The sequence below is a fragment of the Terrapene carolina genome, unplaced genomic scaffold (assembly GCF_002925995.2).
Source record: "Terrapene carolina triunguis isolate 2854851 unplaced genomic scaffold, T_m_triunguis-2.0 Scaffold88, whole genome shotgun sequence".
In the NCBI taxonomy this organism is placed as follows: domain Eukaryota; kingdom Metazoa; phylum Chordata; order Testudines; family Emydidae; genus Terrapene; species Terrapene triunguis.
Window position 1 is genome coordinate 22,686,727 of NW_020664439.1, and position 27,504 is coordinate 22,714,230.

The 27,504-nt window shown below is 41.2% G+C and overlaps 1 protein-coding gene across 1 annotated transcript; it reads left to right on the forward strand.

Annotated features, from left to right (window-relative positions):
- Positions 1-1,255: 1,255 nt before the first annotated feature.
- Positions 1,256-24,881, forward strand: GYG1 (glycogenin 1). The gene is made up of 7 exons (XM_024208510.2): positions 1,256-1,332; positions 7,999-8,134; positions 10,764-10,938; positions 11,240-11,402; positions 17,771-17,897; positions 21,785-22,004; positions 24,028-24,881. Exons 1-7 carry the CDS (start codon positions 1,326-1,328, stop codon positions 24,211-24,213), a joined length of 1,014 nt encoding a protein of 337 aa, XP_024064278.1. The 5' UTR covers positions 1,256-1,325; the 3' UTR covers positions 24,214-24,881.
- The last annotated feature ends 2,623 nt before the right edge of the window (positions 24,882-27,504 follow it).

Consider the following 27,504-nt stretch of genomic DNA (forward strand, 5'->3'; position numbering starts at 1 on the left):
TTGTTTTAACCACCATTTATCATCTGAACCAACCTTGCCCCAGACTACTCAGCAAGCTTTAGTTTATCCTCTCCTTAGTTGTGGTCTCTAGGTGCTACGAATAATAATATTAAAGTCTTGTATTCTCTCTGGTGAGCATTGTTGTGCTGTTGTCTTAGCATTGAATGAACTGCAAGGCATCCTGCATTTCAGAATGTATTGCACCCCTCATGGCAGGAAGCCCTGAAATTCACAGTGTATCAGTGCTCATCCCTAGCCTAAAAAAAATGTCCACCCTCAGTATAGTGTCTGTGGGCTAGCTGATTTGAGCAATTTCATCAAGCTCCTGTGGAAATTTATTGTACTTCTAGTCAGAAAAATGACTGTAAAAATGTAAAGCAAATTTACTTCCTGTAGCTGCTCACCTTACTGAAACAAATAAGATTGTATTTGTGTTATCCCTGCAGAGCCAACACAGCTTTGGGACAAGCAGCTGGATTCTCTCTCTCTCATATGCACTATCAACAGAATATTTTGAGTTGCGATTGCCGAAGTAGCAGCAGTGATGCAAGCAACAGGCAAAATCCAGCTTGACTCTCAGATCCCAGGTGGAGACTGCAGCACTAGGAGGTAGAAAACATATATTTTTATTTGTAAGGTGAACAAACTGGACCTGGAAGTTGTTGAGAAAGAACAATACAAAAAACTCATGTCATTTTTACGGGGTCACTTATCAGAACATAACCCCTGGCTGGCCATAAGCACAAGCAAAGCACAGAAGCTGCTTGGCGTCCCATTCTTTGTGGGAGTCTTGCACCCCACACAAACCCTGCAATTCAGGCCACAAAACTCTTTCTAGCAGTGGGAAAGGAAGAGGAAGCAATGCCACATTCACCACCACCACCCCCCTTCAGCGAAGCAGGCGGCAACCCAGATACCCCAGCAATGAACGCGGCTAGCACCAGGTGAATCCCCAACGAGGCCGTCAGGGCAGCTTTCCGGCAGCACAAAGCACCTGGGAGAGGAATGGAGAATCTGGCTTTTAGCACACGGTGCTGGGTGCGTGCAAAGCAGATACAGGGAACGGAAGGAAGGAATTAGCCCGAGGAAAGACTGTTCTCGGGCAGCCCTGGCACAGGGGCTACTCCTCGCCCCGTGCTGGGAGCCCCAAGACCGGCGAGTCGAGTCTCCCCACGCCGGCGCTAGCGAGAGGCTGCGTACGTGCCCCACGTGGCTCCGCCCGCCCAGATATAAAGGGCGGCTCCGGCAGCGGCTCGCGAGTAGCCGGCGGCCGCAGCATCTGTCCCGGGCGGAGGGGCAGCAGTACGGGCACCGGCACCGGCACCATGGCTGGTAAGTGCGCCCCGCCCGAGCCGGGCCCGCCCGCCCGCGGGGGCTGAGCGGCGCAGCCCCTTGCCCGGCTGGGCGATGGAGCTGCGGGAGGGTTACCGGGGGCGGCTCCTGCGGCCGGGCTGCGCCGAGCCCCCTGCCCGCACTGCCCCGGGCTGGCGCTACCCCCGGCTCGGGCCGGCTCGCGGGAAGGCTGCCCCTCCCCCAGAGCGGGAGCTGCCGCCGGAGGCTCGCGGAGCAGGAAGGAAGCGGAGCTCGGCCTAGCGGGGAACCCGGCGCTCGCTCGCTTATGGCGGCTCCTATTTTTAGGCTAGCTGTGCTGCCTGCCTGCCCCAGTGCTCCCCCGGCCAATGGGCGCCTCTCCTCCCCGCTGGGCAAGCCGCGCGCCCCCGCGGCATGCCCCCACTTCTGTCTCCCCCTCCCGGCTCCTGCGGGAGAGGCCCCTGCAGCACCACTGCCCCGTCACCCAGGGCCACCCCCGGGAGGCGGTCTAGGAGCTGGGGCGAGCGTTACCCCCGTGTGCACGCAACTAGGGTCAGCTTCTCAGCCACGTAACTTGCGGAACAGATGGGCCTGGCCCCAAATGTCCCCTGAACTTTGGGGAAAGGTCAGGTCTGGCCCTGACGCCTATGCCTTGAAGTGGAATCCAGGGGGTGCATCTCCAGGACGTGAAAGTCCTGTTCGGCTTCTTGATCGGGGCTTGTCAAACAGCTCAAGCTTAAATTAAAAAAGAGACAACTCGAAATCTAGTTGCCCTAAAACGACTTAAAGCTACCTTCTAGTGCTATGCCTATCCCTGGGGTCCTTGGCAAATTCCTCAGTGTTGTGCTCTTAAAGACAGCCACCCCCCGAGCTGTAACACCCCTATACATGGTGGAAACTGACAAGACCACCTACTCTCAACTGCATGAAATTTAACAACTCTGATCCTTCAGCTATAATAACATTAGCTCTCGCAATAGCAGGTATCTCTCAGAGAAGTGTAGCTAACAAAAATGGAGATACTTTTAAATGGGTCTGAAGATGTTCGTTTGACTCTGCCTTTCAAATGCTGAAGGGATGCTGTCTGCTCAAAACCTCTATTAATCTTTCCTAATAACACTTGTCATCACAAGAATTTTCTTAAAACTTGCCACGAGTAGATGATCTTCTGTCATCTCTGATGGCCCAGGCCAAGAAAAGTGGAATGAGGAAGTCAGTTTTGCTTTCAGATTATTAGTACTGCTATATCTGGGTTTAACACACTTCTTGGTAATTATTTAAACAACTTTCCTTGCATTTTTTTTCCCAACAGCTCATACAGATGCCCCATTGATCTTACATAGATTCTAATGAAACTTGTATTTACAGAATTTAAACTTGCTACTGTCTGAAACTCAGAGAGGTGGAGTCTGAACACCCCAAAAAAAAAAAAACCCCACCTAGCTAGAATGGAAACACAGGGCAAGCATAGACTTGTAAATATAGTGACCTCAGGCATATGTGAAGGAGGGCTGCTCCACAGAAGGTGTTGGACCAGTCACAATTGCTTAGCAACAGGTCAGTCCTACATAGCTCTACGCTGGCTAAGACAGCCTTTTGGAGGGAGACAGAAGAAGCTTTATGTTCAGGCAAGTAAAACAGGTGCCCCATGGCTATAGATTTGCACGTGTCCACAGTACCCCTCGGACACATTAGTGTGAAGGGTACTCCCCTGTTCAGCTGCTGTAGCCTATAAATAGAACATAAAGTGGGGGTGGTAGAAATAATAGCTAGGGGATGGAGTTGATGGAAGGATGTTACTAAAAAGTCAATTGACAACGTAGCCTGTTGACAGCACAGTTTGGAGCAACTTCATTGTTTCTGATAACTGTTGTGTGTTCAAATTTAAAAGAAGTGGCCTGAATCTTCCACACCAATACAAAGCATAATAACCAGCCTAGGCTTGGTGCTCCATAGGGAGGGTATATTCCATGTTAACACTAACATGTCCTGTTTCATACTGCATAGACTTGAACTATGTCAAATGACCCTCCTCTGAAGGGGTTGCCACACCACGCTTCCATTAAGCAAAAGTAAATAAAGCCTTGCTGTCCCAAGGGAGCAAAACTAGCAAGTAACTCAGAAGGGATTTGCCTTATATTTCTAGCTTTCCCTGTTGCTCATCCTCAAACTTAATTTAATGTTTCAATCAGACCATAAATCCTTATACATGTTACATTGGCCACTCTAAGAATTTCCTGTATTGCTCAGTGGTGTTGGGCTAGTAAATCCAGCAGTGTGGTACTTGAATATGCAGTTTCAAAAAGGCAGGCAGACCCCCTGATGCCATACAAAGGTCTTAACAAGTAAACAATGAGGGTGTTAGATCACTGGAAGAGCCTTGTAGCCTAGAAAACATCTGGACAAAGACTTTAGTTTGAATGATGGCACAAGTGATGCAGTCACTAGTTTGTCAAACTATTATTGTCTGTACAATCCCTGTTTTTAAATGCAATACATTAGCGGCTCACTGAGTCAGGCCTAGTGAATTCTTAGCTTTTCAAGACAAAACTCTTCATTCAGTGGGAAAGTGAGAAGAGTAACTTGCAAATCCAGGGACAAGAACACAAGTGTTTGCTCCTAGAGGAATGTTTACACTGCTTAAGACACTAACAACTTGCTTGTCTGATACAGTTAATGCAAGTAGTTTATATAATTTCTGTATTCATACTGGCTTCATGGGGGCAGAATGGAAAAATAGTTTTTCAGAATTTTTCCAGATAATTACATCTACAGTATGCATGACTTCTAGAGCTGTAGTTCAGCATTAGTGCTACTAGTTTCTGAAGTTCTTAACAGACTGGGAATTGTTCTATCTATACGGTCCCTAGACCAGGGGTCGGCAACCTTTCAGAAGTGGTGTGCCGAGTCTTCATTTATTCACTCTAATTTAAGGTTTCACGTGCCAGTAATACATTTTAATGTTTTTAGAAGGTCTCTTCCTCTAAGTCTATAATATATAACTAAACTATTGTTGTATGTAAAGTAAATAAGATTTTTTAAATGTTTAAGAAGCTTCATTTAAAATTAAATTAAAATGCAGAGCCCCCCGGATCGGTGGCCAGGACCCGGGCTGCGTGAGTGCCACTGAAAATCAGCTCGCGTGCCGCCTTCGGCACACGTGCCATAGGTTGCCTACCCCTGCCCTAGATGCACCAAGCAACATGAACTACTACAAATCACTACTTCTCAGTGAATTTAAGTAGGAAATGTATCCCCTTCGATGCATGACTCCGTAGAAACTCTTCTGAAGTCTAAAACTTGGCTAGGTTGGAAACATTTATAAATACTGTAATCTAGATGACCCAAGATTAATTTAATTTTGTTGCCATTCTAGCCAAAGGTTCTCAGATTGGTCTACAGAACTTGTTGACCACAATGCTGCTGGCTATGTAGGTTCCAGGTACTAAACTGCCTTAAAGTACATCAGACTCTTACAATTGCTTACAATTTGCCATATAGGCAACTGCTGCTGTAGTTGAAAAAAATTAACATGTATGCCTTAAAGAGGACCCTTTAACATCTCACTTGTAATATCAAAGATGTGGTCCACCCTATGAGATTAAGAATACCAGTTTCTTCATCTACAGCAACTTGGTTACACAAGTCAATCTTGACTCCACATAAAATTTTAATGCAAAAATATAAATAAAGTTGAGATAAAGTTCATATTTAGCTTCTAATATTGCATTTCAGCTGCAAGGGCTGGGTTTTATTGCAATAAGAATCTTAATTTGCTTCATAACTAATGTGGCCAATTTACTATAATTTTCCACTAAAATTTTAAGGAGTGGTGGTGGTTGCAGCAAAGAAATGGGGGGGAAGAATCCCCAGTTGCCATTTTGAGGCTAAGACATAGCTGCAGACCTCAGGTTCTAATCCAACCATTCTTGCATAAGAACTATCACAGCAATATGCACTACACACTCAGGCAACTCTCTGGATGGCTCCATAAATCTGCAGTTTGCATTGTGGACTGCAGAAAGTGAATGATACCTGCCACTGGGTTGCTCCACATGGCACTCAAAGCGTGGCCTCTTCTGTGCAGAACTAACTCCTGCAAGACTGTAGCCCTTTGACAGTGTTAGTCTACCTCAGCTTGTCACATCTTAGAGGTTTGTTGTGTCAAAGCTGTTGCCCTGGCAAACTTCTTAAGTGATCACTATTTCTTTTATTCTATATTTATGTAAAATGTGCAATCACCTGAGGTGCTCAGAAGTCTCTGGTTACTAAAGACATGAAGAACAGCTCTGTGAATGCTTGTCTCTCACCAACATAAGTTGGTTCAATAAAAGATATTACTTCACCCACCTTGTTGCTCTAAAAATACCTGCAGTCACATTTCTGTATCATTCAAAATATGAACTACATTGATAAAATCTAGCTAAATCTCCTCAAAGCAAAATAAAAATTCTGAAACTTGTTTCAGTAAACACAGTTCTCAGCACAGCTACCCGTCTTCCTTGGAAGCAACCAGGGTGGACTTGAAATTGGTGGTTTAAACTGATTTAAATCATTTAAATCAGCAAACAGAAAATATTGATTTACATCAATGATTTAAATCATGTTTTGCATTGTTTTTTTCTTTAGTAAAATAAAAATTGATTTTCACTGATTAGTTGCAAACAAACATTTTAATGGCTACCAAATAGAGCCTTCTAACCTTGTTGTTTCTCTTTGCTAACCAGAAAGAGGCCACACCATACCTTTACACATTTAAGTAATTCTATATCTTAAAGTACACTTGTTCAGATTAATTCCAACATTTTATATTATGTTGGAAAATGGTGAATGATTTACCAAATGATTAACCTTTTACTTTTGATTTGTCAAGTTCTTGAATAGGAACTCAAATTCAGTTACAATGCACAAAAACAGCGCTTTATTCTTTATTAAATAAAACTACATTAAGTGTGCTGCACACACTTTTTTCTTATCAAAACTTATCAAATATTTAGTATTTAAATCTAGCTGATTTATTTTACAAAGTAAGTATTACCTATAGTTATTGAACAGATTGTTTCTGGTCAGTGTCCTTCAAGACTTTAGAACTAGTAGATATATTCTTCTCACCTATTCTTATTAATAGACTGGAAGAGGAAAACAAGATTTCCTGCTTTTTCCATTATCAGCTGGTTTCTTAACTCTGAACTGAAATGAAACTAGGAAAATATTCTCTCCTCACCTTCAGAAGAGACTACCACTGTCAAAAGCTGGTTTGGCATGTCATACCCTGGTTACATGTGCTTGTTTTTAGGCAGTGATTTTCACCAGCTTAATGCATTTTTTTCTTTAAAACTTGGCAGCAAATATGTACTAATTAAGATTTTTTTATTTAATTTTAATTATTTTAGGCCTTTATAGGTTGTCATTATTTCAAATTTAATTTTAAATAGGTTTATTTCTAAAACTTTAATGTTGATTTAAAATCTGACTTCTACAAAAATTGTTTCCAAGGTGGACGAATAAATCTGTGAGCATGCTTCTTTGCAAAGCATCTTAATCTTCAAAGGATAGGTCAACTGCATAAATGTGACTAAATTGCAAAAATTGTTTGGTCAATAGTGATTCTATGGTAGGATTGGTAGAGATAGCTTGGCAACTAAAATATGCATTAGCTAAACGTGACTTTAAACTAAGTTCTTGTTGCTGAGTCACCTGACTTGATCAGGGGTAAATGAGAGGGGTATGTTAGTGTATCTAAGATTGTTGGGGCACCAGAGGGATGTATGGATGGTTTTACTGTAGTTTAAAATAATCCAGATATTGTTTGTGGTAGAGAACAATGTGAAATATAACTCTGTAAGTAACTCCTACAAGCCTAAATGTTGCCACCATTCAAGTTGTAATTCACTCCTTTTCATATTTCTAGATAGAAGATAAGACACTTCCCATTAAAAGTTTGCATTCTCATTGTAGTTTTGCAAGTCTTGCTAAACAAATAATCTGCAAGTTCCGATAAAATTTCAGAATACTGTTACTCCATATGTAGATCTCACATGTTACAGCAAAAGTGAAATATCAAATGTACTAACATAACTCCCTGGATATTCAGTTTTAAACACCTTACTGAGAGACTGACTCTAGAACTAAAGTAGTACTATCTGGCAGACAGATACTCACTGCAGGTTGGCCAGTACAAAAACACCTTACATTTGCAACTGATGTCTACTTACCCAGTTAGCAGTCCATGGTGTGGATTTTGAGTTCCTTCTAGATGAGGAACTTGCATCCATTCTAGTTTACACTTTGGATTCAACTCAGCTAGAACCTGAATGAAGTTTCTACTTGGTAAAAACTAGAGGATTGGATGTGGCAGTTGAATTTCTCTCCACACAATCTGGAATGTGCATCCTTCTACATTTAGGACCATGTCTGTCAGTGCACTGGCTGATCTAATCAAGACATGTTGCTGTAGCATATCTCAACTGTGCCAACCTCTTCCATAAATGTTGTGCATGCCTACTAATGTACAAGGGATCTTAAACACAGTGAGTGGTTTATTTATTCTTTTGAGGCTCCTCAACATAACTCTCTGCCTAGCACCTTCTGGCGTGAAATACAATGGTAGAACTGAATAATTTTAGCAAGCATACTTTGATTTAAAACTAAATGTGAATACTAACACAACTTCTCTTCCTTTTCAAGATCAGTCTTTTGTGACTCTAGCTACGAATGACTCTTATGTTAAAGGAGCACTGGTCTTGGGTTCATCTCTGCAACACCACAGAACAATAAAGAAACTAACTGTGCTCATAACGCCTCAGGTCTCTGCTCCCATGAGGTATGTCACTTCATGAGTATTTTCACCTAGTTGTTCATTGAATGCTCCTGTTACAGTAATTTTTAACCCCCAAATGAAAGCTCTCTGTCATGACCTTCTAAAGCTGGTCGGAATATTACAAAACACTAAGGGCAGTAGATGCCAATTAGTATTCTGTGAACTTCTATACACTTGCTGCTTCCAGCAGTAAACTATCCAATCAGAGCATACTGGTTGACAAGTCATACACTGAAGAGACTGACAAATAGCTAAATTTAATCCACTAGCCAACGAGAGAAAGGATGGTCTTGTGGTTAAGGCACTGGTCTGGGACTCAGATGAAAGTTCAATGTCTGGATCCACCACAGACTTTCTGGGCAAGTCATATAATCTTTCTCTGCCTCCCTTCATCAGTAAAATAGAGAGAATGCTTCCTCTCCTACCCCTTGTCTGTGTTGTAGTTTAAGGCTATGTCTATGCTACCACTTATGTCGATATAACTTATGTTGCTCAGGGGTGTGAATAAACCACCCCCGAGTGACATAAGATACACCGACATAAACACTGGCGTGAACAGCACTATGTCCACAGGAAAGTTTCTCCCACCAACACAGCTAACGCCACTCATTGGGGGTGGATTAATTATGTTGACGGGAGAGCGCTCTCCCATTGGCGCTACTGTAAGATCTCTAGTATAGACATAGCCTTAAACTACAGGTTCTTCAAGGTAGGGTCTCTTTTGCTGCCTAGCACAATGGCACAGTAGTTTAGGGCACTAGCCTGAGACTCAGATCAAGGCTGAGTACCCTGCTCTTCTACAAGGCTTCCTGTGACCTTGTTCAAGTCTTAATCTCTCTGCCTTTGTTCCCCATCTGTAAAATGGGGGAGACTAGTCCTTCTCTAACTCATAGATGTTTTGAGGATAAATGCATCAAAAGCCGAGGCACCTGGATAATCTAGTAACGGAGGCCATATAAGTAAATTAGATAGAACTTCAAATTTGAAACAACTCATCCCCCCCTTGCGAACTTTAATACTTACCTTTCATATTAAATTCCTCATGAAGGCAGGAAATAAGCAAGTTGGTTATAGCTCATCCTTTGAGCTTCTCAGTCTTATCTGTCACTGAATATATTAATGTAACAAGCCTGTGCTACAACAAAAGCTAAACTTCGGCATGGAACAGAGCTTAGAAATCTTTGACTAGATGAGTTTAACTTCAGGCCATGACTTCCCTTTGAACTTGGGAGTGGGAAGTAACTAGCTGGACTAGTTACATGACCCTTGTTATCTAATCCACAGGAAGCTGTCTTGGCCAAATACTGCTTGCTATAATGACAGGTGATTCCAGGTTTATCTCTACTATCTAACACAAAATGGGCTACTTAATCAGTCTCAAGGCTCTCAACTCGTGCCTCACTTATACAACAGCATTCTATTCAGGTGAATCATCTTCCTGTCTACCAGGCTAACAGTTTCCTCCTGAAGAGGAGGGCATGAAAGTACAAACTCCAACATAACAATTAAAACAAATCTATTTGGACAGCCAGTGGAATGTGGCATGAATAGAACTTGAAGATTTTATTATTGATCTGCAATATTCATCTATATTTTAGACGTAATTTTTTTTAACTTCCCTGGAACTAGAATAATATTGAATATCACTTAAAGTACAACCGTTGACAATCTAGAGGGTAAAGTTGTAGTTCAAGACCATTCAACTTATACAAATTTACAATTTAACTCCCTGATAGCAGCTCAAAATACTCAAGACGCTTATGGGTTGGCTAGCCCAACCTGCACTACTGGTATTAAACGTAAAATGTCAAGAAATCTGAAACCATAAGCATTAGTCCCTCAAAGTAGTCTGTAGAAATCAAGATACTTCTACGGATACTGATGTTTAATTTTAGTGGGTAGACTAAACGATGATAAAAACTGGACTTGCATAACTGCCAAGAGCTTTAAGAACTCATAGTATATCTTATTTCACTTTAGCTCTTCAGAATTAATATGATGCTTTTAACTTACAGTGGACACAACATTGCTCCAAGAGACTATTTCCAAGTAAAAGAAAGTAAACTAAACTACCTAGATGTCTACTGCACTCACTGCCACATGAAGAGCCATGGCTAAGTAAACACTCTCTTGATGAGCTAGATAAACTAGCAGCAGTTGGGTTTGTTCCTTGTGGCTTTAAAGATCAACAAGAACTGTTCAGGATTCAGCTGCTGTCCAAAGTCCTGCACAGACCAGTCTAATAGCTTCCTGTTTCTTAGCTATAAGCTTAAAATAGTCTGTCACCTCACCAAGAGGCAGTGTTCTCAGGTCTGGCTGAGACAAACTGTGTGGGAGGCTCAAACTACAAGACCTGATCTGCCTGACTTGTGTATATACACAGGGCTTCAGTTCTCATTGCTACTACTCCAGCACCAGTCAGGAGCACTAACTGGTAACTAAGGTATTTCTATGCTAGAAACTTGACAAGACTCTTGTGCACCTGTTTAAATAAAAGACTAAATACAAGACAGTCTAGGCTTCAAATCCTTATTGTGCACTAAGTGTCTAGGCAATACAAAACTATCTTGGGGTTGGGGATATTGGAAAGACTAACTTGCAAAAATAAATCAACAATTACTACTTTCCACAGGAAAGTGCTAGAAAAAGTCTTCGATGAAATCTTATTGGTAGATGTCTTGGACAGTGGAGATTCAGCCCATCTAGCACTAATGAAAAGACCTGAGCTGGGTGTCACACTAACAAAACTCCACTGCTGGGAACTGACTCAGTATTCAAAATGTGTGTTCATGGATGCAGACACAATGGTAAGTTATATATTTGCTATTCAGAATACAGTTCCTTCTAGTGGCTTGCAATAGAAACCTCTTCTTATTGGGGACCTGTAACTTGGTATGCAGGGAAGTGCTCTTAAGCCTACAAAACAACTTGTAATTGGCAGTAATAAGGGAATATATCCATGTCAAAGCTATCCTCCATAAAATGAGACCTTTGATATGAACACTTACCTTCATATCTTGGGGTGGATAGCAAAATCAACAAAACAATGCTATGAAGCGTTAGAAAGCCTAGAAAACAGAAAGCAATTTTTTTCCCCCCCACAACTAGGTTTTATCAAATATTGATGAGCTTTTTGAGAAAGAAGAGCTATCTGCAGCACCAGATCCAGGCTGGCCTGACTGTTTTAATTCTGGAGTTTTTGTTTATCGACCTTCCATTGAAACATACAATCATCTGTTACAACTTGCCACAGAGAAAGGCAGCTTTGATGGTATGTATTGACTCCAACATTCGAAGTTTGGATTGTTTAAAATGCTGAGGGGAGGAGGAATGTCTCAGATGGGCATGCCTTAGGGGACACCACTTACATTAGAATTCTAAAATTCCAGCACCTCATTGGAAAGAGTACTCATGTTTACAGGAAACTCATATGCATGGACTCCTATAAATTGAGTCTGACTTCATTATAGTCAGAAATCTAACATCAAACATTAATAAGCTTATCTTGTATTAAAGGCCTAGATGGACTTCAGAGGGACCTTAATGAGTCTTAAGTGGGAAAGGTAGGCCAAACTAAACAGCCATTTCTAAAACTTTCTCTGTAGCTCTCAACTAGAAGAATGAAGATTCTTTAGATTATAAACCAGTATCCCGCATTTTAGATACAAACTAGTCACTAATGGATTTGATTGTGTTGGTCACTTACTGATTAAATCAGTGAAAATAAGCTCCCATCAACTCAACTTTTCACAAAAATCATTTGTGGATATCCTTAGAGATAAAGTGAACATGATGTTTCCATCCAAAGTTGGACTGCTCTAAGTGGCTTTTTGAAATGATTTGTTCTGAAACATTTCTTCTACTCTCATCAGCTAGTCAAATAGCTGAGTAAAATTAGAGGTGTTTTTATTAATCAATAGCAGCATTTCCTCAAAAAGAAAAGGGGGGGGGGGGGAGATGTCTCTATGGAGACAACAGTGGTATTACTCAGAGGCAATGCATGTGGGGGAAGCATGTAGGGTCATGTGATTTCCCCCCCCTCTTCTCTCCTGCCCCCCCCCCCTTTGCTGCTTGGTTTGTACTGAGCATGCTTGGTAACTGCTGAGGTCAGCTGCCCTCATTCTGCCCCCCACACACACACTATTGGCAAGCATGGGTCATCTCTGGTGTTACTAACTAGTTTTAACAACCTTGTTCATGCTGATTGAGTAGCAAACTGTCTTGCAGGCTTCTTACCTCCAAAGAGAGTTCAGACCTAATAGTCCCAAGAGTAAATTTCCTGGCCCATGCAGTTCCTTGCTTTTTTGTATTCATTCTGGCAAGTACTGCTAATGGGCCCCTTAATCTAGAATGGTGGCCAAATGAGATTCTACAAGTGGCCTATTGACTGTAGATGACCTCTGTGTTAACTTCCTTTGGAGCACCATTTTCAAGTAAGTTGGTAGTACAGTTGAATTTGCTGCCTCACTGAATAACTGGACATGCCAAAAAAAGGGCTTCTGGTTCAGTCCAGCAATCCCATACAGTTGCTACATTGTGGACCAGCAAACTAAACTGGACTATCACCTTGAGGGTTAGATAAGACTTAATGGTGAAGAAACTCTGCCCTTACTCAGGTTTTAGCCCTCAAAAGCAATAAAAAGCAGGAATTTAGCCTTTGAATTAGTCAGTGGTAATCTCTATTAGAATTCTAGTAACAAGAAACTTTACAGACTGAAGATGTATTAATCACAGCCAGTGCTAACAAGTATAGAACTTAGTTGCAAGATACACAAGTACAAAATTATCAGCCATACAAGAATACACTGAAGTTAAACTAATCAGCTACTAGAAACTGCGTTTAGTATTTCTGTAGTACTGAAGCTTTGACTCTCAAGTGGCTACATTAAGTTCAAGTTCATGAAGAAAACAGTATCAAAAAGGATAACTTCAAGGCCGTGGGTTGAATAACCCCATGTTGTCACCTGGCTCTACTCTAGGTCCTGCTGCACTTCATGTTTTTACATATGCCATAGGCATTTTGTTTGACATGGTTATAAAATGTCAGTCAAGCAATATGCCTGTGGCATATGTAAAAGCATGAGTAAACAGGCTTTTGATCTAATTTAGTATCAAGAAATACCTCTCAAATCTAGTTGGGACAAATTCCTGACAACTGGTCTCCCACTAACTCGGTAGTATCTTTTAAAACCTTAGAGGAGCTGTGGTTCACTTGAAGCCCAAGACTCTTCCTGAGAGTAGCTATCCTAAAATACTATTTCAAATGAGGTTAGCTTGACAAACTGGTGTCAGACAGGAAGTTTGACTTCAGTCTCTATCATGCAAAATCCCCACTGTAGCCATAAAGAGCTTGATAAAGCAACTAGTGTAGCACATAATAAATTTAACAGAATAAATCATGGTTGTGCTGCTTTGGGGTCAGACAATAACTTCATCTGATGGTATTGACAATGATACTATGGCCAAGGATCTAAAAGTGCTGCTAACTAGCATGCCTGTCTCAAATTATTTCAGTGAGTGCTAAACTCAAGCATTCTTCCAACATGCAGCTAGTCCCATGTTTATAAAGAAGTGGTTCTCAACCCGCGGCCCATGGGCCACTTGCAGCTGAATCAGCACACATCTGCAGCCTATGTGACATCCTCAGGGCCATACAGGTAGTATTTATGTTGTGTGGATGCGGCCCACATAACACAGACTAGAGAGCTGCATATGGGGCCCTCAATGGTAAAGAAGTTGAGAACCACTGTTATAAAGCAAAACCTACATTATTGCTATGATAGGGACTCTAATGTGGTGTTCAAAAAATCTCACTCCTAAACATGGGAAATGAATTGTTAGTATGTCATTGTACCATCTTAAACTTTGTGCATAAGCATTATTAGATCAATAGGTTTTGATGTAATTGTATAATGTATAAAAAAAGCTGCTTTTTTGCAGACCTAGTTATAAGAATTGAATCTAGTAACAAAAAAGAAGCTTAAGGCTGACCTATAAGGGTAGTGGAAGAGCACTGTTAATGTTCTAACTCTATTCATACTGTTTCCACCACTTGGGTCTGTTATACTCCCAGACCCGTCACTCTCTAAAACAGGAGCACTTTATTAAATTTCTGTCATAATCCAAAAAAAGCTTGCACATGCCCACTGCTGAAGTCTTACAGTAGCATGCCATTCTGCTGTGATCATATCTGCTCACCAGAGCTATCTTCAGCAGAACACCAATCCTTAAGGGATAGGGTACAAGAAAATATAGCTCAGGCATTCCACCCTGGTAAACAAGATTCACACTACAATACTCATTTTAACTCAGTGCCACTTTCTACAGTAAGAAAGCAATTGTCAGTGGCCATAAGACTTGCTGAATATTTTAATACAGCATACAATAGTCACAACTCTTGGATACTAATTCTTTCTTAGGTCCCCAAGAAGTTTGTGAAAATATCTTCCAATATAATACTGCTTGCCTCAAATATTGGTATACATGACTACAAAGTATCAAAATGTCTATTTTATAAGACAGACTAAAAATGTCCACGAGTTTTCCATTTCTGGGAAATGATAAATTGATCTGATCTGTGAACTCAGCTGGCCTAAAGGTTTAGGATAACATGATGCCGTAATCTTGGTCCACGCTACTGTATCTAATGGGGAGGGAGAAGGGAAACTGAACTTAGTAACTGGAATGTCCGATGCTTGCCTTAGACAAGACTTCAGTGTTTTTAGCAAACTTCTAAAAACCTGGGGCTTTATGAATTTAAAAGCAAGACTAGCTAGAATAAAAAGTCTACCTATCTTATAGTTTAGAGGAGTGCAAGGGAAACTGGTTCTACTAGATTTTCTTCTAGCATGGGATCCAAGCTGGTATTCTAGCAGTTAATAGTTTCAGATCTAAAACAACGTGTAGATGTAAGATGCTAAAGTATTGATTATACCTGCAACTGTAGTAGCATATTGCACAATTATTATACAACACTAACTTGAACTGGCATTCCACTTTGGTGGGATTGGAGGGGCTCTTGGTTTTCAGTAAGACTAGGACACTGAAACAGTCATAACATAAGGAGCGAAGAATATGCAGTGGAGAGGAAGTATTGGATAATGGTGTTTGGGAGGAATTTAGTAACCTGTACTATGCAGGAGGACTAGTTATATGATGCAAAACTTACAGCTGTTCTTTGTGTCTACATGCAAATCTATTCCAAACAATCACTCAGGATAGTAGAATCACTTAGTCTAAACTTACAGACCAACACAAAACATGGGAGGTCTGGCTCCTCTACCTCAAACTGTTGTTGTAACAGAACTGTATTAAGATGTGTTCAGTTGGTAAAACACCATAGGAATATGCATCTCAAACATTTAGATGCAGAGACACTTTCTAATATGGTAGAAGTCTTACAAAATAAAGGCATGCAAGTTCCTAATATATAGTAATAGTTGCATATCTCTTGACTTGGAAGAGCTTTCCTAATAACATCGGATGACAAACTCACTTAGTTTCTGTGCTCTCTCAAACTTACCCCATGTCTGGGGTCCTACCAAATTCATACCCATGAAAAACACGTCACGGACCATGAAATTTGTTCTCCCTCTGAAATCTGTATAGTATAGGGTAAAGCCCACAAAAGGCCAGATTTCACAGAGGATACCAGTTTCTCTCAAATTGGGGGTCCTGAGTCTCTGACCCAAAAGGGAGTTGTGGGGAGGGTTGCAAGGTTATTTTAGGGGGGGCTGCAGTATTGCCACTCTTACTTCTGCGCTGCCTTCAGAGCAGGCAGCCAGAGAGTGGCAGCTGTTGGCCGGGCACCCAGTTCTGAAGGCAACGCCCCATCAGCAGCAGCGCAGAATGTTGGCAGTACTATACCATGCCACCCTTACTTCTGAACTGCTGCCTTCAGAGCTGGGAGGCTGGAGGGTGGCAGCTTCTGACTGAGGGCCCAGCTCCGCAGGCAGCAGCACAGAAGTAAGGGTGGCAATACCGTACCATGCCATTTTGCTTCTGCTGGTGGCGGCAGTTCTGCCTTCAGAGCTGGGCTTCCGGCCAGCAGCCAGTGTTCTCCAGCTGCCCAGTTCTGAAGGCAGTGCTACCACCACCAGCAGCACAGAAGTAAGGGTAGCAGTACCACCCCCACCCCCACACACACAATAACCTTGGGATCCCCCCACAATTCCTTTTTGGGTCAGGACTCCTACAATTACAACACTGAAATTTCAGATTTCAATAGCTGAAATCATGAAATTTACTATTTTTAAAATCCTATGAACGTGAAATTGACCAAAATAGACTGAATTTGGTAGGGCCTTACACATGTCACTTCTAACTTACTGCTGTATCAATTGGCTGCTTGGCAAAAAGCTAATAGTAAAACACTGCCATGATTTCTTCAGAATTGTTTTATCTTACCTTTTGGCTCTGCTAGTGGTGATAGTCTGGTTTCTCATACACCTTTTTTGCCCTGGCTGGCTGGCATAAATATAATGGAATTGTTAGTCATACTAACAATGGGGGGAGAGTAGTAATACAATAATTTTAATACTACCTTAATCCAAAAACATACATCAGGAATCTCACTTGTGTGTCAAAGCTGTCTACTCTTTACCAACATTATAAGATCAAATTCAGAATAGCACTATCATGTCCTAAAACAGAGAGAGTTCGAGGGGAGCTTGCGTAGTTCTTGGTCTGGAAAAGTGCTGAGGCTGTTTCTGTAAGTAAAGAACAAATGTCAAGGTGAACAACACAAGCAAAGTCTGACTAATCCACGTTCTCGTCAAATTCCTACATTCTGTTCAGCATTCCAAGTCTCTTAGGAAAACACGTCATAATGGCTCTGCATCCAGGCAATCATTCACTGACTTCTGCTGTTGTAAACTAGCCTACATTCAAAATGGGGGTCTGAACACCTATTGCATGCATCAACTGAAACATAAAACTTCTAGTTTCACATAAGCTTATGAAGCTAACTAGGAGCTTTAATATAGTTGACTTCTAGTGTGACATCTCTCAGAAAATGTAATTAAGGCCTACACTGCTTCTAGCAAACCAATCAGTCCTTGATCCAAAAAAGCAGTTTCATTATGTACAGGACTGCTGAGCCACATGTGGGCCTCTAATAATCAACCGGGGGTCAGAATTATCTTGGTTACATGTGTAAATCTGGAGTGACAGATCATAATCTAGTCTACTGTATTTGCCTCACTGCAACTGGAATAACAAATCTGACACTTCCAATGTTTACTACTCCAATTTAACTCAACTTCAAGTTGTGAATGGAAACTGAGTTGCATCATGCAAGACCAAATGCATGTTCACATGTAAATTATACCTGTAGGGATTCTAAGCCTTTGGCTGTCTTCTGGGAGGTAAAATAGCCTAAAGTATGACTTAAGTTTACAAATCTATAGCTGCCTCTGGCAAGAGGAAGAGGGCTAATGTGCCCTCCCAATGGTGAAAATGTTATAGTTTAAGAAAACTAACTTAAGAAAAATAGAATGCTACTGTATTGCTGATTCCTACTGGGTGTGCTAGCTCACATGACTAAACTGAGTCTTGAATCCGTGATTTAGTGAAGAAACTTAAAACAGGAATACTGATTGTGTTCATGCAGCCTGCTAACTCTCCATCTTTCCCTTTCAGGTGGGGACCAGGGGTTATTAAACACCTTCTTCAGCAGCTGGGCAACAACAGATATTAACAAACACTTGCCATTTATTTATAACTTAAGCAGCATTTCTCTATACTCCTACCTTCCAGCATTTAAAGCGTAAGTTCAACATTCTTTCTTGTAGAAAAATTATTCATAATCTAGTGTAGCCATTATACAGGCCAAATTTACAAGAGCTTTTGTGAAGCAGACCCATCTCTTACTAGATGATGAAAAGGCTGTATAAAATCAGTTCTTTGACTCAATTTCAGTGTGGAGATCCAAGGTTAGGCCAAATGAACAGTATGTGATAGCTAGTGCAATCTCTTAATTTCACTTTGAACCATATAATGGTTTAATTTAGATAAAAAACTAATTAAAATGGAAGTATTCTTTACATGTCTGTGGCCTAAACTACCTCTGTCAGTGGCAGCAGCTTATTCTTTGAATTAATTTACCTAGCATAGGTGCATTTGCTGAGGACCTGTTCTATTGCAAGAGTACAACTCAACACACTTTTAATCACAGGTATACTACTGTGACCAAAGAGGCATTATCTGCAGTTGTCCTTGCTAAAGAGTTTGGTTGAGTGAGGTTTCACCCAAGACAATGTGGGCTGAGTATGGTGACATCTATATAGATTATAATTTCTCTCCTTTTTTGGCCTGTTACTAAAACTAATCACGATACAAGCGTAGTTATTGGGTTGCCCCTTTTGGGAGCTGTCATCGGCGGCATAAATATTTGACTCAAAACAAAAATGCTGCAGGGACAATCATGTTATGCATCCTGCAAATAAGCAGACCTGGGTGTCAAACATGAGGTTTTTCCTCTGTTGCTTACACTCCACCTCACAGCAATCTTCCTAAACCTGCAATAGCCAGCTTCTAGGGCAGCAAGTAACAAAGCTTGTTTTTGTCCTTCTGAGCACAAACGCAAATCCCTGCCATTTCAGGTAACATTTTTCCCATGTAATGGTACTTTGTGTTACCAGCCTAATTCTGATCTAAACTCTAGGATTGTTACAGCATAAAGTGTGTAAAACTATTCAAATATGGGTGCAATTTATGATCTTTTTATTACAACTGGACCATGTTAACTTGCTTCAAAAGCAAGTGAGGAGCAATTGCATGAAAACGCCAAGTGATCTTTAGATGACATCATGTTGCTAGAGATTAATGCAGCAGCTAACATAAGCAGTATTGTTGCTGGCTCAAGTTCAAACCATGTCTTGTGATCTGAACATCTGAAATATTGTCAGGTTAAAATTAGAACGCTTATTTTAAGAAGAAATACATGCAAGCCAGAGTGAATACTCACTACTGAGTAGTCAGAATAAACAGCATTCAGTAAGCTGAAAGCTATTGTGATGTACACAGTAGTCTCCTCAGCTACTCCCTTGCTGAGATTAGTCATGTCGCAAAAAAACTTTATAATTGACCTTGATTTTGCCATGAGAGGTCAGCTGGATCTGTCTGGCCCAGGCAAAAACTTCCTTCAAACTGAACGGAGTTAGATGAACACAATGAACTGTTAAAGCTAGTGGTTTCTGGATTTTGCAAGTAACACATGGGCTGTCAGAGTAGGCATTCTAAATGAACATCTTTTTGATGTAGATGCCCACATCCACTAGACACAGTTCAATAGTTGTAATGAACCAAACTTTAAACCTACTCTGACATCAATATCTAATCCTTCAGAGTCTCTGTACCATGAGGCTAAGATTCACACCTGCATAGAAAGTCTTACATGCTGGGTACCCCTGCTTTTGGGGAGGGGGGGGGGGGAAGGAATACAACTAGTGATTGCAATCTGTTTGAACATACTTAAGTTTTCTATAGAAAATAAAGGCACTTTCATCCTGACTGACTCCAAAGAGAACAATCCAGGAATGCATGGAATGTGCTAATGTAACTATTGTAGAAGACCAGTTTCCTTTACAAGTCTAATCTTATTCACACAACAGAAAGGATCAGCCTAAACCAGTGTTTCTCAAATGCGGCCACCATAGGTACATGCAGCCACTAGGGGCTTTTTGTGCAGCCACAGCCTCCTGGGCAGTGATTGAGGGGGCAAAGCAGTGTTAACAAACAAATATCAATTTTCACAGAAACAGACTTGCTAGCTAGTCTTTTTTAAAAAAAATAAAAAAAACCCACCAAAAAAGCAAAAGAAACAACAAAAGACAAGAACGCACAAAGCACATTATTTGTTTCTATTCTCTTTAGGTCCGATGTAGCGCTGTAGTGTAGACTTACCCTGAAACAGATCCAATTGAGGGAAGACTGATCCTCAAGAGGACAAAATGGTGTTGTCTTAATTCCATTAAAATGGTCTTGACTAGCTTAAAAACTAAACTTGGCCATTTATTCTGATCCCTTAGCCTCTCGGGCACTGCACTTAAAGCCTGAAAACGAAGTTCTTCAATGCAATCTCTTGTATGTTCCTAGTATTTAACAGTGAATTTGACCTAAACTCTGGCAGCAAGATTCCTCCTGCTGATCATACAATAGCTTCACATCACTTTCAAACATTTATGTTGACACATGAAAACATACAATTTAATAAAATTTAGTTTTAAACTACCACAAAACACTAAACTTTTAACATGCTGCATATCTTCTCAATGGAGCTATGTTTACCCCAAGAGCTGAGGAAAGTGGGAGTATTTCCCAGCTGCTGAGGAGAGAGCCAGGGCATCCGGGAAGGTAACCTGGGCTTGTTGAATGATCTGATTTCTGCTGACATGATCAGAAGTGAAATGGGGAATATGGATATCAAAAACCACTGATTTAAAGTTTTCACTAAAATGAAAATGAGGCAGTTCACCATTGGGAAGATTTCTGCCTGCAGACTTGAGAAGACAGCGTACTGCTTGACTAGGTTCCTGATAGAAAGCTTCCTCTGCAACCAGAAGGGCTAGAAACTCTAAGGGCTTGTCTACACTGGCACTTTACAGCGCTGCAACTTTCTCACTCAGGGGTGTGAAAAAACATCCCCCTGAGAGCAGCAAGTTTCAGTGCTGTAAAGCGTCAGTGTAAACAATGCACCAGCGCTGGGAGCTACGCCCCTCGTGGAGGTGGGGTTTTTTTAGACTACACAAGCCACGTTCAAGCGCCGCTGCAGCAGCGCTTTAGCATTGCCAGTGTAGACTAGCCCTAACTCATACTTTGAGTGGAGGCAAAGTCTATAGCAATGTAACACCAAGAGTTCACTGGGGTGGGCTCTCTGATCCTACTAGACTACTACTAGCAAGGTAAAGGGACTTTAAAAAATACACTCACTATAGCTGCATGATGATTTATGTAGCCCTTCCATAAAAACTAAGTGTAATCAGACATTCTTGATCTACCTGGAGAGCCAAGATTTTAAGGGTTCTGAACAGCCATGTATTTGAAGAAAGAAATTTGTCAAGGCAGCAATGGGGGGGGGGGGGGAAGGGGGAGGGAGAATCATTAAAACACCTCCATGCAGGCTCACCATGGCAGGTGAGACAGACTGTATCCTTCAAGGATGCCTGGACTACCCGCTGCAGTGGCAGAAGCTTTCTGAAGCTGGATATTCTGACCAACTCAAACCTCCCCTTCTGTAGGGCTGAAGACTAAAAAAAACCAGTGATCTTGTCACTGATGGCTGATTAGCTAAGTGTATGGTGTCTATCTATTTGGATCACTGAATCTGTAGTGGAAACTCTCACTCTTAAAACTTGTTCTGATTGCAACTGCTGCTTGAGACTGTTCGATCCTGAGCTCTCCTGGACACCAAACTACCAAGAGACTGGCTGCTGTAAGTACTGAAATGGCCCAAACCACTAGGTTTTGGCTATTTTCAATCTCAATAAGCTATTTGAGGTAGAAGTCTATCTGCATTCTCCTCTTGCATAGTGATGCTTTCAGTGCCAGTAGGCAGTTGCAATTTCTTAGCATTCCATCTCCTAAAGAAAAAGCTATCATGTATGTACTTTTCCTGGACATCTGGTATCTAATTCAGATTCCTTTGTTTGGCAGGTTTGGTTCAAATGCTAAAGTGGTGCATTTCCTAGGAAGAATGAAACCATGGAATTACACATATGACTCTAAAACCAAAAGCATAAAAGGTGACACAAGTGATCCCACAATGGTTCACCCAGAATTCCTCAACATGTGGTGGCATACCTTCATCACCAACATCTTACCCCTACTAGAACAACATGGAATTGTTAAAGACGCCACTACAGGTGTAAAGGCGGTATGTCGTCATCTTGTATCTTAGATACCTGCATTGAAACATTCTAAATGCGGATGTTCTGTACTTCCCCCATCCCAGACTTCAAATTACTGAAGGCTTCAGGGAGAATCCATTGACTTGAAGCACAGCTTTTTTCAACTCCTTGTTTAAGACTTGAAATAAAGTAGAACAGAGGAAATAACTGGGTTAGTCTGGTCACTGGTGTAACTGTTTACCCACCTCCCTTTCTAAATAACTACACCTCTACCCTAATATAACACGACCCGATATAACCCGAATTCGGATATAACGCGGTAAAGCAGTGCTCCAGCGGATCAAAGCAAGTTCGCTATAACGTGGTTTCACCTATAACGCGGTAAGATATTTTTGGCTCCCAATGACAGTGTTATATCGGGGTAGAGGTGTACTGTGAACTGCAAAAGTGGCTACTAACAATGGTGTAGAAACCAAACTGGGGTAAATTTTTTCCCCCCCAACTACATACAGAGGCCTGACTCTCACTGACTTCAAGCGAACAGACTTGGTCTTCTAGCTCAAGCAGTAAAGGCTCATTGTTTTGGGGGTCAGTCCCCACAGATGATACCCAAACAAAAATGTTGTATGACAAAACAAGGAGTCAGGATCCTGAAGTCCTTAAGTAATTTGTAGCAACCTAACATTTGTACTAACTAATAGGAATTATCTGGCTGTTAACCAGCTTAAAGCTCACCAGATTAAATTCGAATAGTTCTACAACAGGTGTTCCCAAATATGCTGAACTAAATGTCTCTAACTTTCCAAAGTCCACACATCCCAAGTTGGAAAGTGCTTGAACGTGTGAGACTAAACTTTGTCTCTATTTACTTCTCGTACTGAAGTTCTGCTAACACTGTAGAAATATTAACCCCCTTATCTTTTTTAAAAGGATTTTTGTCTTGTAACAAAGTACTGAATTTTTACTGAATATCAAGACTTACTCCAGATATTCCGGAAATGATTCCATTCAGTGGAAAAGGCCATACAGAAATACCTTGTAACCCACCCTTACTGGCCAGAGTGAACCCCCATTTTATGCTCCCTAAAGACTGATGAAGAGCAAAATGTTGATGCTGAATGGCCTAAAATTAAAACTAGGATTGAGCAGAGACCTCCTGTGTTAGAGGTTCCCCCTTATCACAAAACTGAATTCTGAACATTAGGTGAGAACAAGCAATCTCATACAGTGGTTAAGATCTCTCCCTGGATGACAGTGTGTGCAATGATGGCCACCACTACAGTGATGTGATATATATGGGTGTGATCAGCCTTGCAGTTCAGAAGCTACTCTGTAGAAGTAATGTAGCTGCACTAATATTCATGCATCTCAGACTGAGGCTGCAGATGGTTATAAGCATGACTAAAAGAGAACTTGGCATACTAGGAGTGCTCCTGCGACACTCCACAGGCTGGTATTGACAGTCTCTATAGGAGGGAGGGGAGAAAAGCTAGTCTAGGAAGATTGCATCTGTAGAGCAAGTGGAAAGTATAGGTTAAGGTAACTTTCTATCTTTATTTTAATCTTTTACACATGGAGTTTAATAGCATGAATGGAATGCAGCTTTGCAGTAACTTTATACTAAATTTAGTATAACCAAAAATAAAGTAGTTTTAAGTTCTCAACCTTTCTAAGCCCAAAGTTACTGATCTGTTTTAGAGCTATGCTTTCTCTTGTCCATCTTACACCTTTCTAATGAACTATTTGCAGCTATCGGGCTTGGTCTATTCTCTGGCTTTCTCTTGTGGCTTCTGTAGAGAGGTATGAAGAACTTAAACCGATATTGACCAGTACTTTCCTGTGCGCTCTCCATTGACTTCTCAATTTGTTCATTTTTCTCTTTGGCTAGGAAAGTTGTATAAACCCTGCATTTTTTTTTTTTTTCCAAACAGTGCTTGCTGCTTTGCATGAGAACATCTCATTGGTTCTCCCACCCTCAGCCCTCTATTGCTTGCTTAGAAATAGGCCCTATAACTCTTATACAGTCTACTTACTATGCTCTCCTTCCAGGATGAGATTACAGAGGCAGTGTCCCACATGTCACTTTCAGCAGCAGCACTAACTTCGCCATCATCTCCCCCACCAGCTGAATCTTCAGAAGAACGGAAGGAGAGGTGGGAGCAAGGCCAGGCTGACTACATGGGAGCAGACTCCTTTGACAATATCAAGAAAAAACTTGACACTTACCTCCAATAGAAGCACTTCTATTGCCGATGTTCATAGAGATACAAGAACTTCTTCCAGAGCTATCGCAGCTAGGAAAGTGTTGAATGTGGTCAGTTAAGCTTGCCTAGTAGCTTGATAAAACTCATCAGGCTGAAGATCTTTGCAGTACTACAGGTGAGAACTGAGCAAAAGCTATAAAGTAGAAATCCTTGTGCCGGCTGTACCTGCACAATCCTGAAGTCTTCCCTTTTAAGTAAAACTGCTGGATATGCCTATTTAAAAATAAAAACAAAAAACTGGGGAACAGGGCACTAAACTGGCTTGACACTTATTCCTTTAAACCTGTAGGGCTGTGCTTTACCTCTTAAAAGATGAATGGCGTTACTCCTTTTGCTTGCTATCTTATATAGGAGACCCTATATTTTTGAGATTGTTTAGAAGTTGAAGTGGTTGTAACACTGCCTTACTGTAAATGTTAGTACTAAATTGTTCACATACATGCAAACTTAATACAACTTCTAACAGCAAAGGCACTGCTTTAGGGTATTAGTCTCACACTGAAGATCTTGACCAGGTTTTTATGTACAGTACATACAGCATGGTAGAATGTCTTTGTTTAGTTCTGTATACTATGGGACTATAAAACTGAGTTTTACCTGTAATATTGCACTCATTGCAAAATAAAAACTCGTGATGCATTTCTGGCTTCCCTAACTCAATCTTGAGCCATTCCAAGTAAAATATTGGAGAAATCTGCAGAGGTCTCAAAGTCCTGACTGTTAGAGATGGGAGACCACTGCAGTAATTTAAAAAAAACTAAGATTAGTGATACTCCTATTCCAAACCTTAAATTCACAAGCTATTCTATGAGCCTACAACTTAATGGGCATCTTTATTTTGGGGACATTGTAAGAGTGTTCCAAAAAAAAGGGACTCAAATAGCCAGCTGCCTGGGGCAAGCTCCCTAGTTTCCAGGTAGCACATAACTATCTGGTGTAGTTGCCACTGGATGGATAGATAGTGATGAGTAGCAGTATAAAACACTCACGTTTCTGCTGGTCAGACTAGGAGCAGAGGAGTCCTGTAGAGAGTACCTTTTGACACAAACTAGTCAGCTAAGCAGTCCTGAGATCCAGAGGATGTCATCCCTCAAATGTCAACCAAAAGTGCTTCAGGGAGATTGAGCATACAGGAGGTCTGCCTGCTGGAGGGCAGTGGAGGGGGCAGATCAGCAATCTAGCATACAACAGCTGGGAGAGACTAGACAGGTTTACTCCCCAGCTTTCCCCCCCAAAAAAAAAAAAAAAATCTAACCCTACAGCGACCTTAAAGGGTGCTCAAAGGAACACTTTCAGTAGAAGCTGTCATCTCTGCCTTGAGCAAACGCATGATTTTAAAGTCCAATACACCAAGTTCCAGCATAGCACCCTTGTATATAAATGTACTCCTGATGGGGAAGAAGGGTTACATAAGAATCATGCATGGAGTAAGACAAGGTACTGTGGCTTGCCTACTCACCTACTCCATTATTAGTTGCTGGCCTGAATAGCAAGGCAACAAGAGGTGAGGCAGTACAAGGCGGGAGCACAGGCACTGCAATAAAGCCTAATATAGCTCCAGGTACATGCCAGTTTCATGAAGTGTGTAGCAGGAGTAGGGTGGTCAGGAGAAGCTACATCTGTGATAAAAGAATCTCACTCATTCTGAAGGTTCAAGGGTTTAACCATTACTCCCACAACTTTCCATTGCCTACCCTTCAGCTAGTCCAAATCAGCCTGTATCTTTGGATGCAGACAATGGCATTAACTTGCAGTCACCAATTCATCCTACTATGCTAGTGCCTGATCACTGCTCTAATATTGCCTGTGCACATATTTAAAGGGGCATGTTATCTTACTCAAGATGTAGTGAAGAGTCCAGGCTAATAACTGTATTGACAGGGTTCCAGCTGCTAGTTCTGAGTTTAGCATCCTACTTAGCAGGACTAGCAAGCCTGGAGTTTGCCATTGTATGTAGCAGGACTAGCATCGTTACCATCAATCCCCTACTCCCAGTAAACAGTCCTCCAGAAGTTCTTCCATGGAGGCACACAATCAGTAGTATTGCAACAGCATCCATCTCTGCACACTAATTTATTTACTGCCTGAATACCACAATACTAGCATACTGGGCCTCTGCATACAGCTTGTGGTAGAATGTTTGTCAATGTACTCTTGCCCAACTATGGGTGCACAGTAGCTACAGCAATTGTTCTGCTTTTAAATAGAACACTCTCTACCAAGACTGTTTACATAGCTTTCATTACATGAATCTGAAAGGACTTAAAACTCAGCCAATGGCAGTCTGGTGTGGGCCCTAGGGGTATATGAAGGTCTGTACAAAAGCATCTAGATGTTTAGTTAGGAAGGAAAGATTTCCCATATCCTCTGCTCAGATATCTGCCCCTTTTTCAGACTGCGTGCATTTGAATTTAATTTTTTTTTCAGTATAAAGGAAACAGCCAGTTAAAACGAACTTGATATAAATGAATCTCAGCATTCCTTGACCATCCAACTCACTGAGGGCAAGGTCTTTTTCCTTCCAAAGGAGTTTAACAAAGCTGCACTCTCACTTAAAGCATAGGAGCTCTTCTATAGCTGTGTTCTTGCTACATTTACTGTAGATCTCAATACCATATTCGCTAAGAAAGCTGAGGCTTCACCCGTTTTCCACAGAAAAGACAGTAGCCACCTTCTGTGTTTCCACTGTTTAAGAGAAAAAAATATCCATGTTAGGTGGAGGATATACAATCAGAATTAAGATTGTACATGGAACCATACTACTGAATTAACAGTTTAAGGACCTCATCTTTTAATGAGAGTTTAAAGTGTGTTATTTCCAACTTGACAAGTAATGAAGCTTTTGGCCTAAAAGCTAACATGGGAGTTCTAATTTTAGGAGAGATTCTTCCCTGAAAAATATTTAGTGGCTACAAATATTTTAAGTAAATGTTTTATTAAGCAGAAAGGCTATACATCACTGCTCCAGAGAGCTAGGGAGCAGAAGCAGTCTGTTTAATTGCCTCCATTTATACCTGATAGAAGATGCAGTCAGTTCAGTAGAGTAGTCTGAAAATTTCTTAAGTATGAGCTCGTTTGAGCTCAGAACTTAGAAGCATCTGCTACCATTGCTGTAGACTGCAACTTCTTCAATCCATAGTTATCCTAGTTCAGTGAAACTTAAAAGGTCTATGGCTTTCTTCCAAGGCTGGGCCAAAGCTATTTAGCGTGTAGAGCTTAAATTTTATACAACAGGCCAATAAAACATTTTCAATTCTTTAAA

Excerpts from the sequence above, each read along its gene's own strand:
- GYG1 (XM_024208510.2), top strand. Across the intron at positions 8,135-10,763 it reads CAGGTCTCTGCTCCCATGAG|GAAAGTGCTAGAAAAAGTCT; the intron begins GTATGTCACTTC and ends TACTTTCCACAG. Across the intron at positions 22,005-24,027 it reads CCACTACAGGTGTAAAGGCG|GATGAGATTACAGAGGCAGT; the intron begins GTATGTCGTCAT and ends CTCTCCTTCCAG.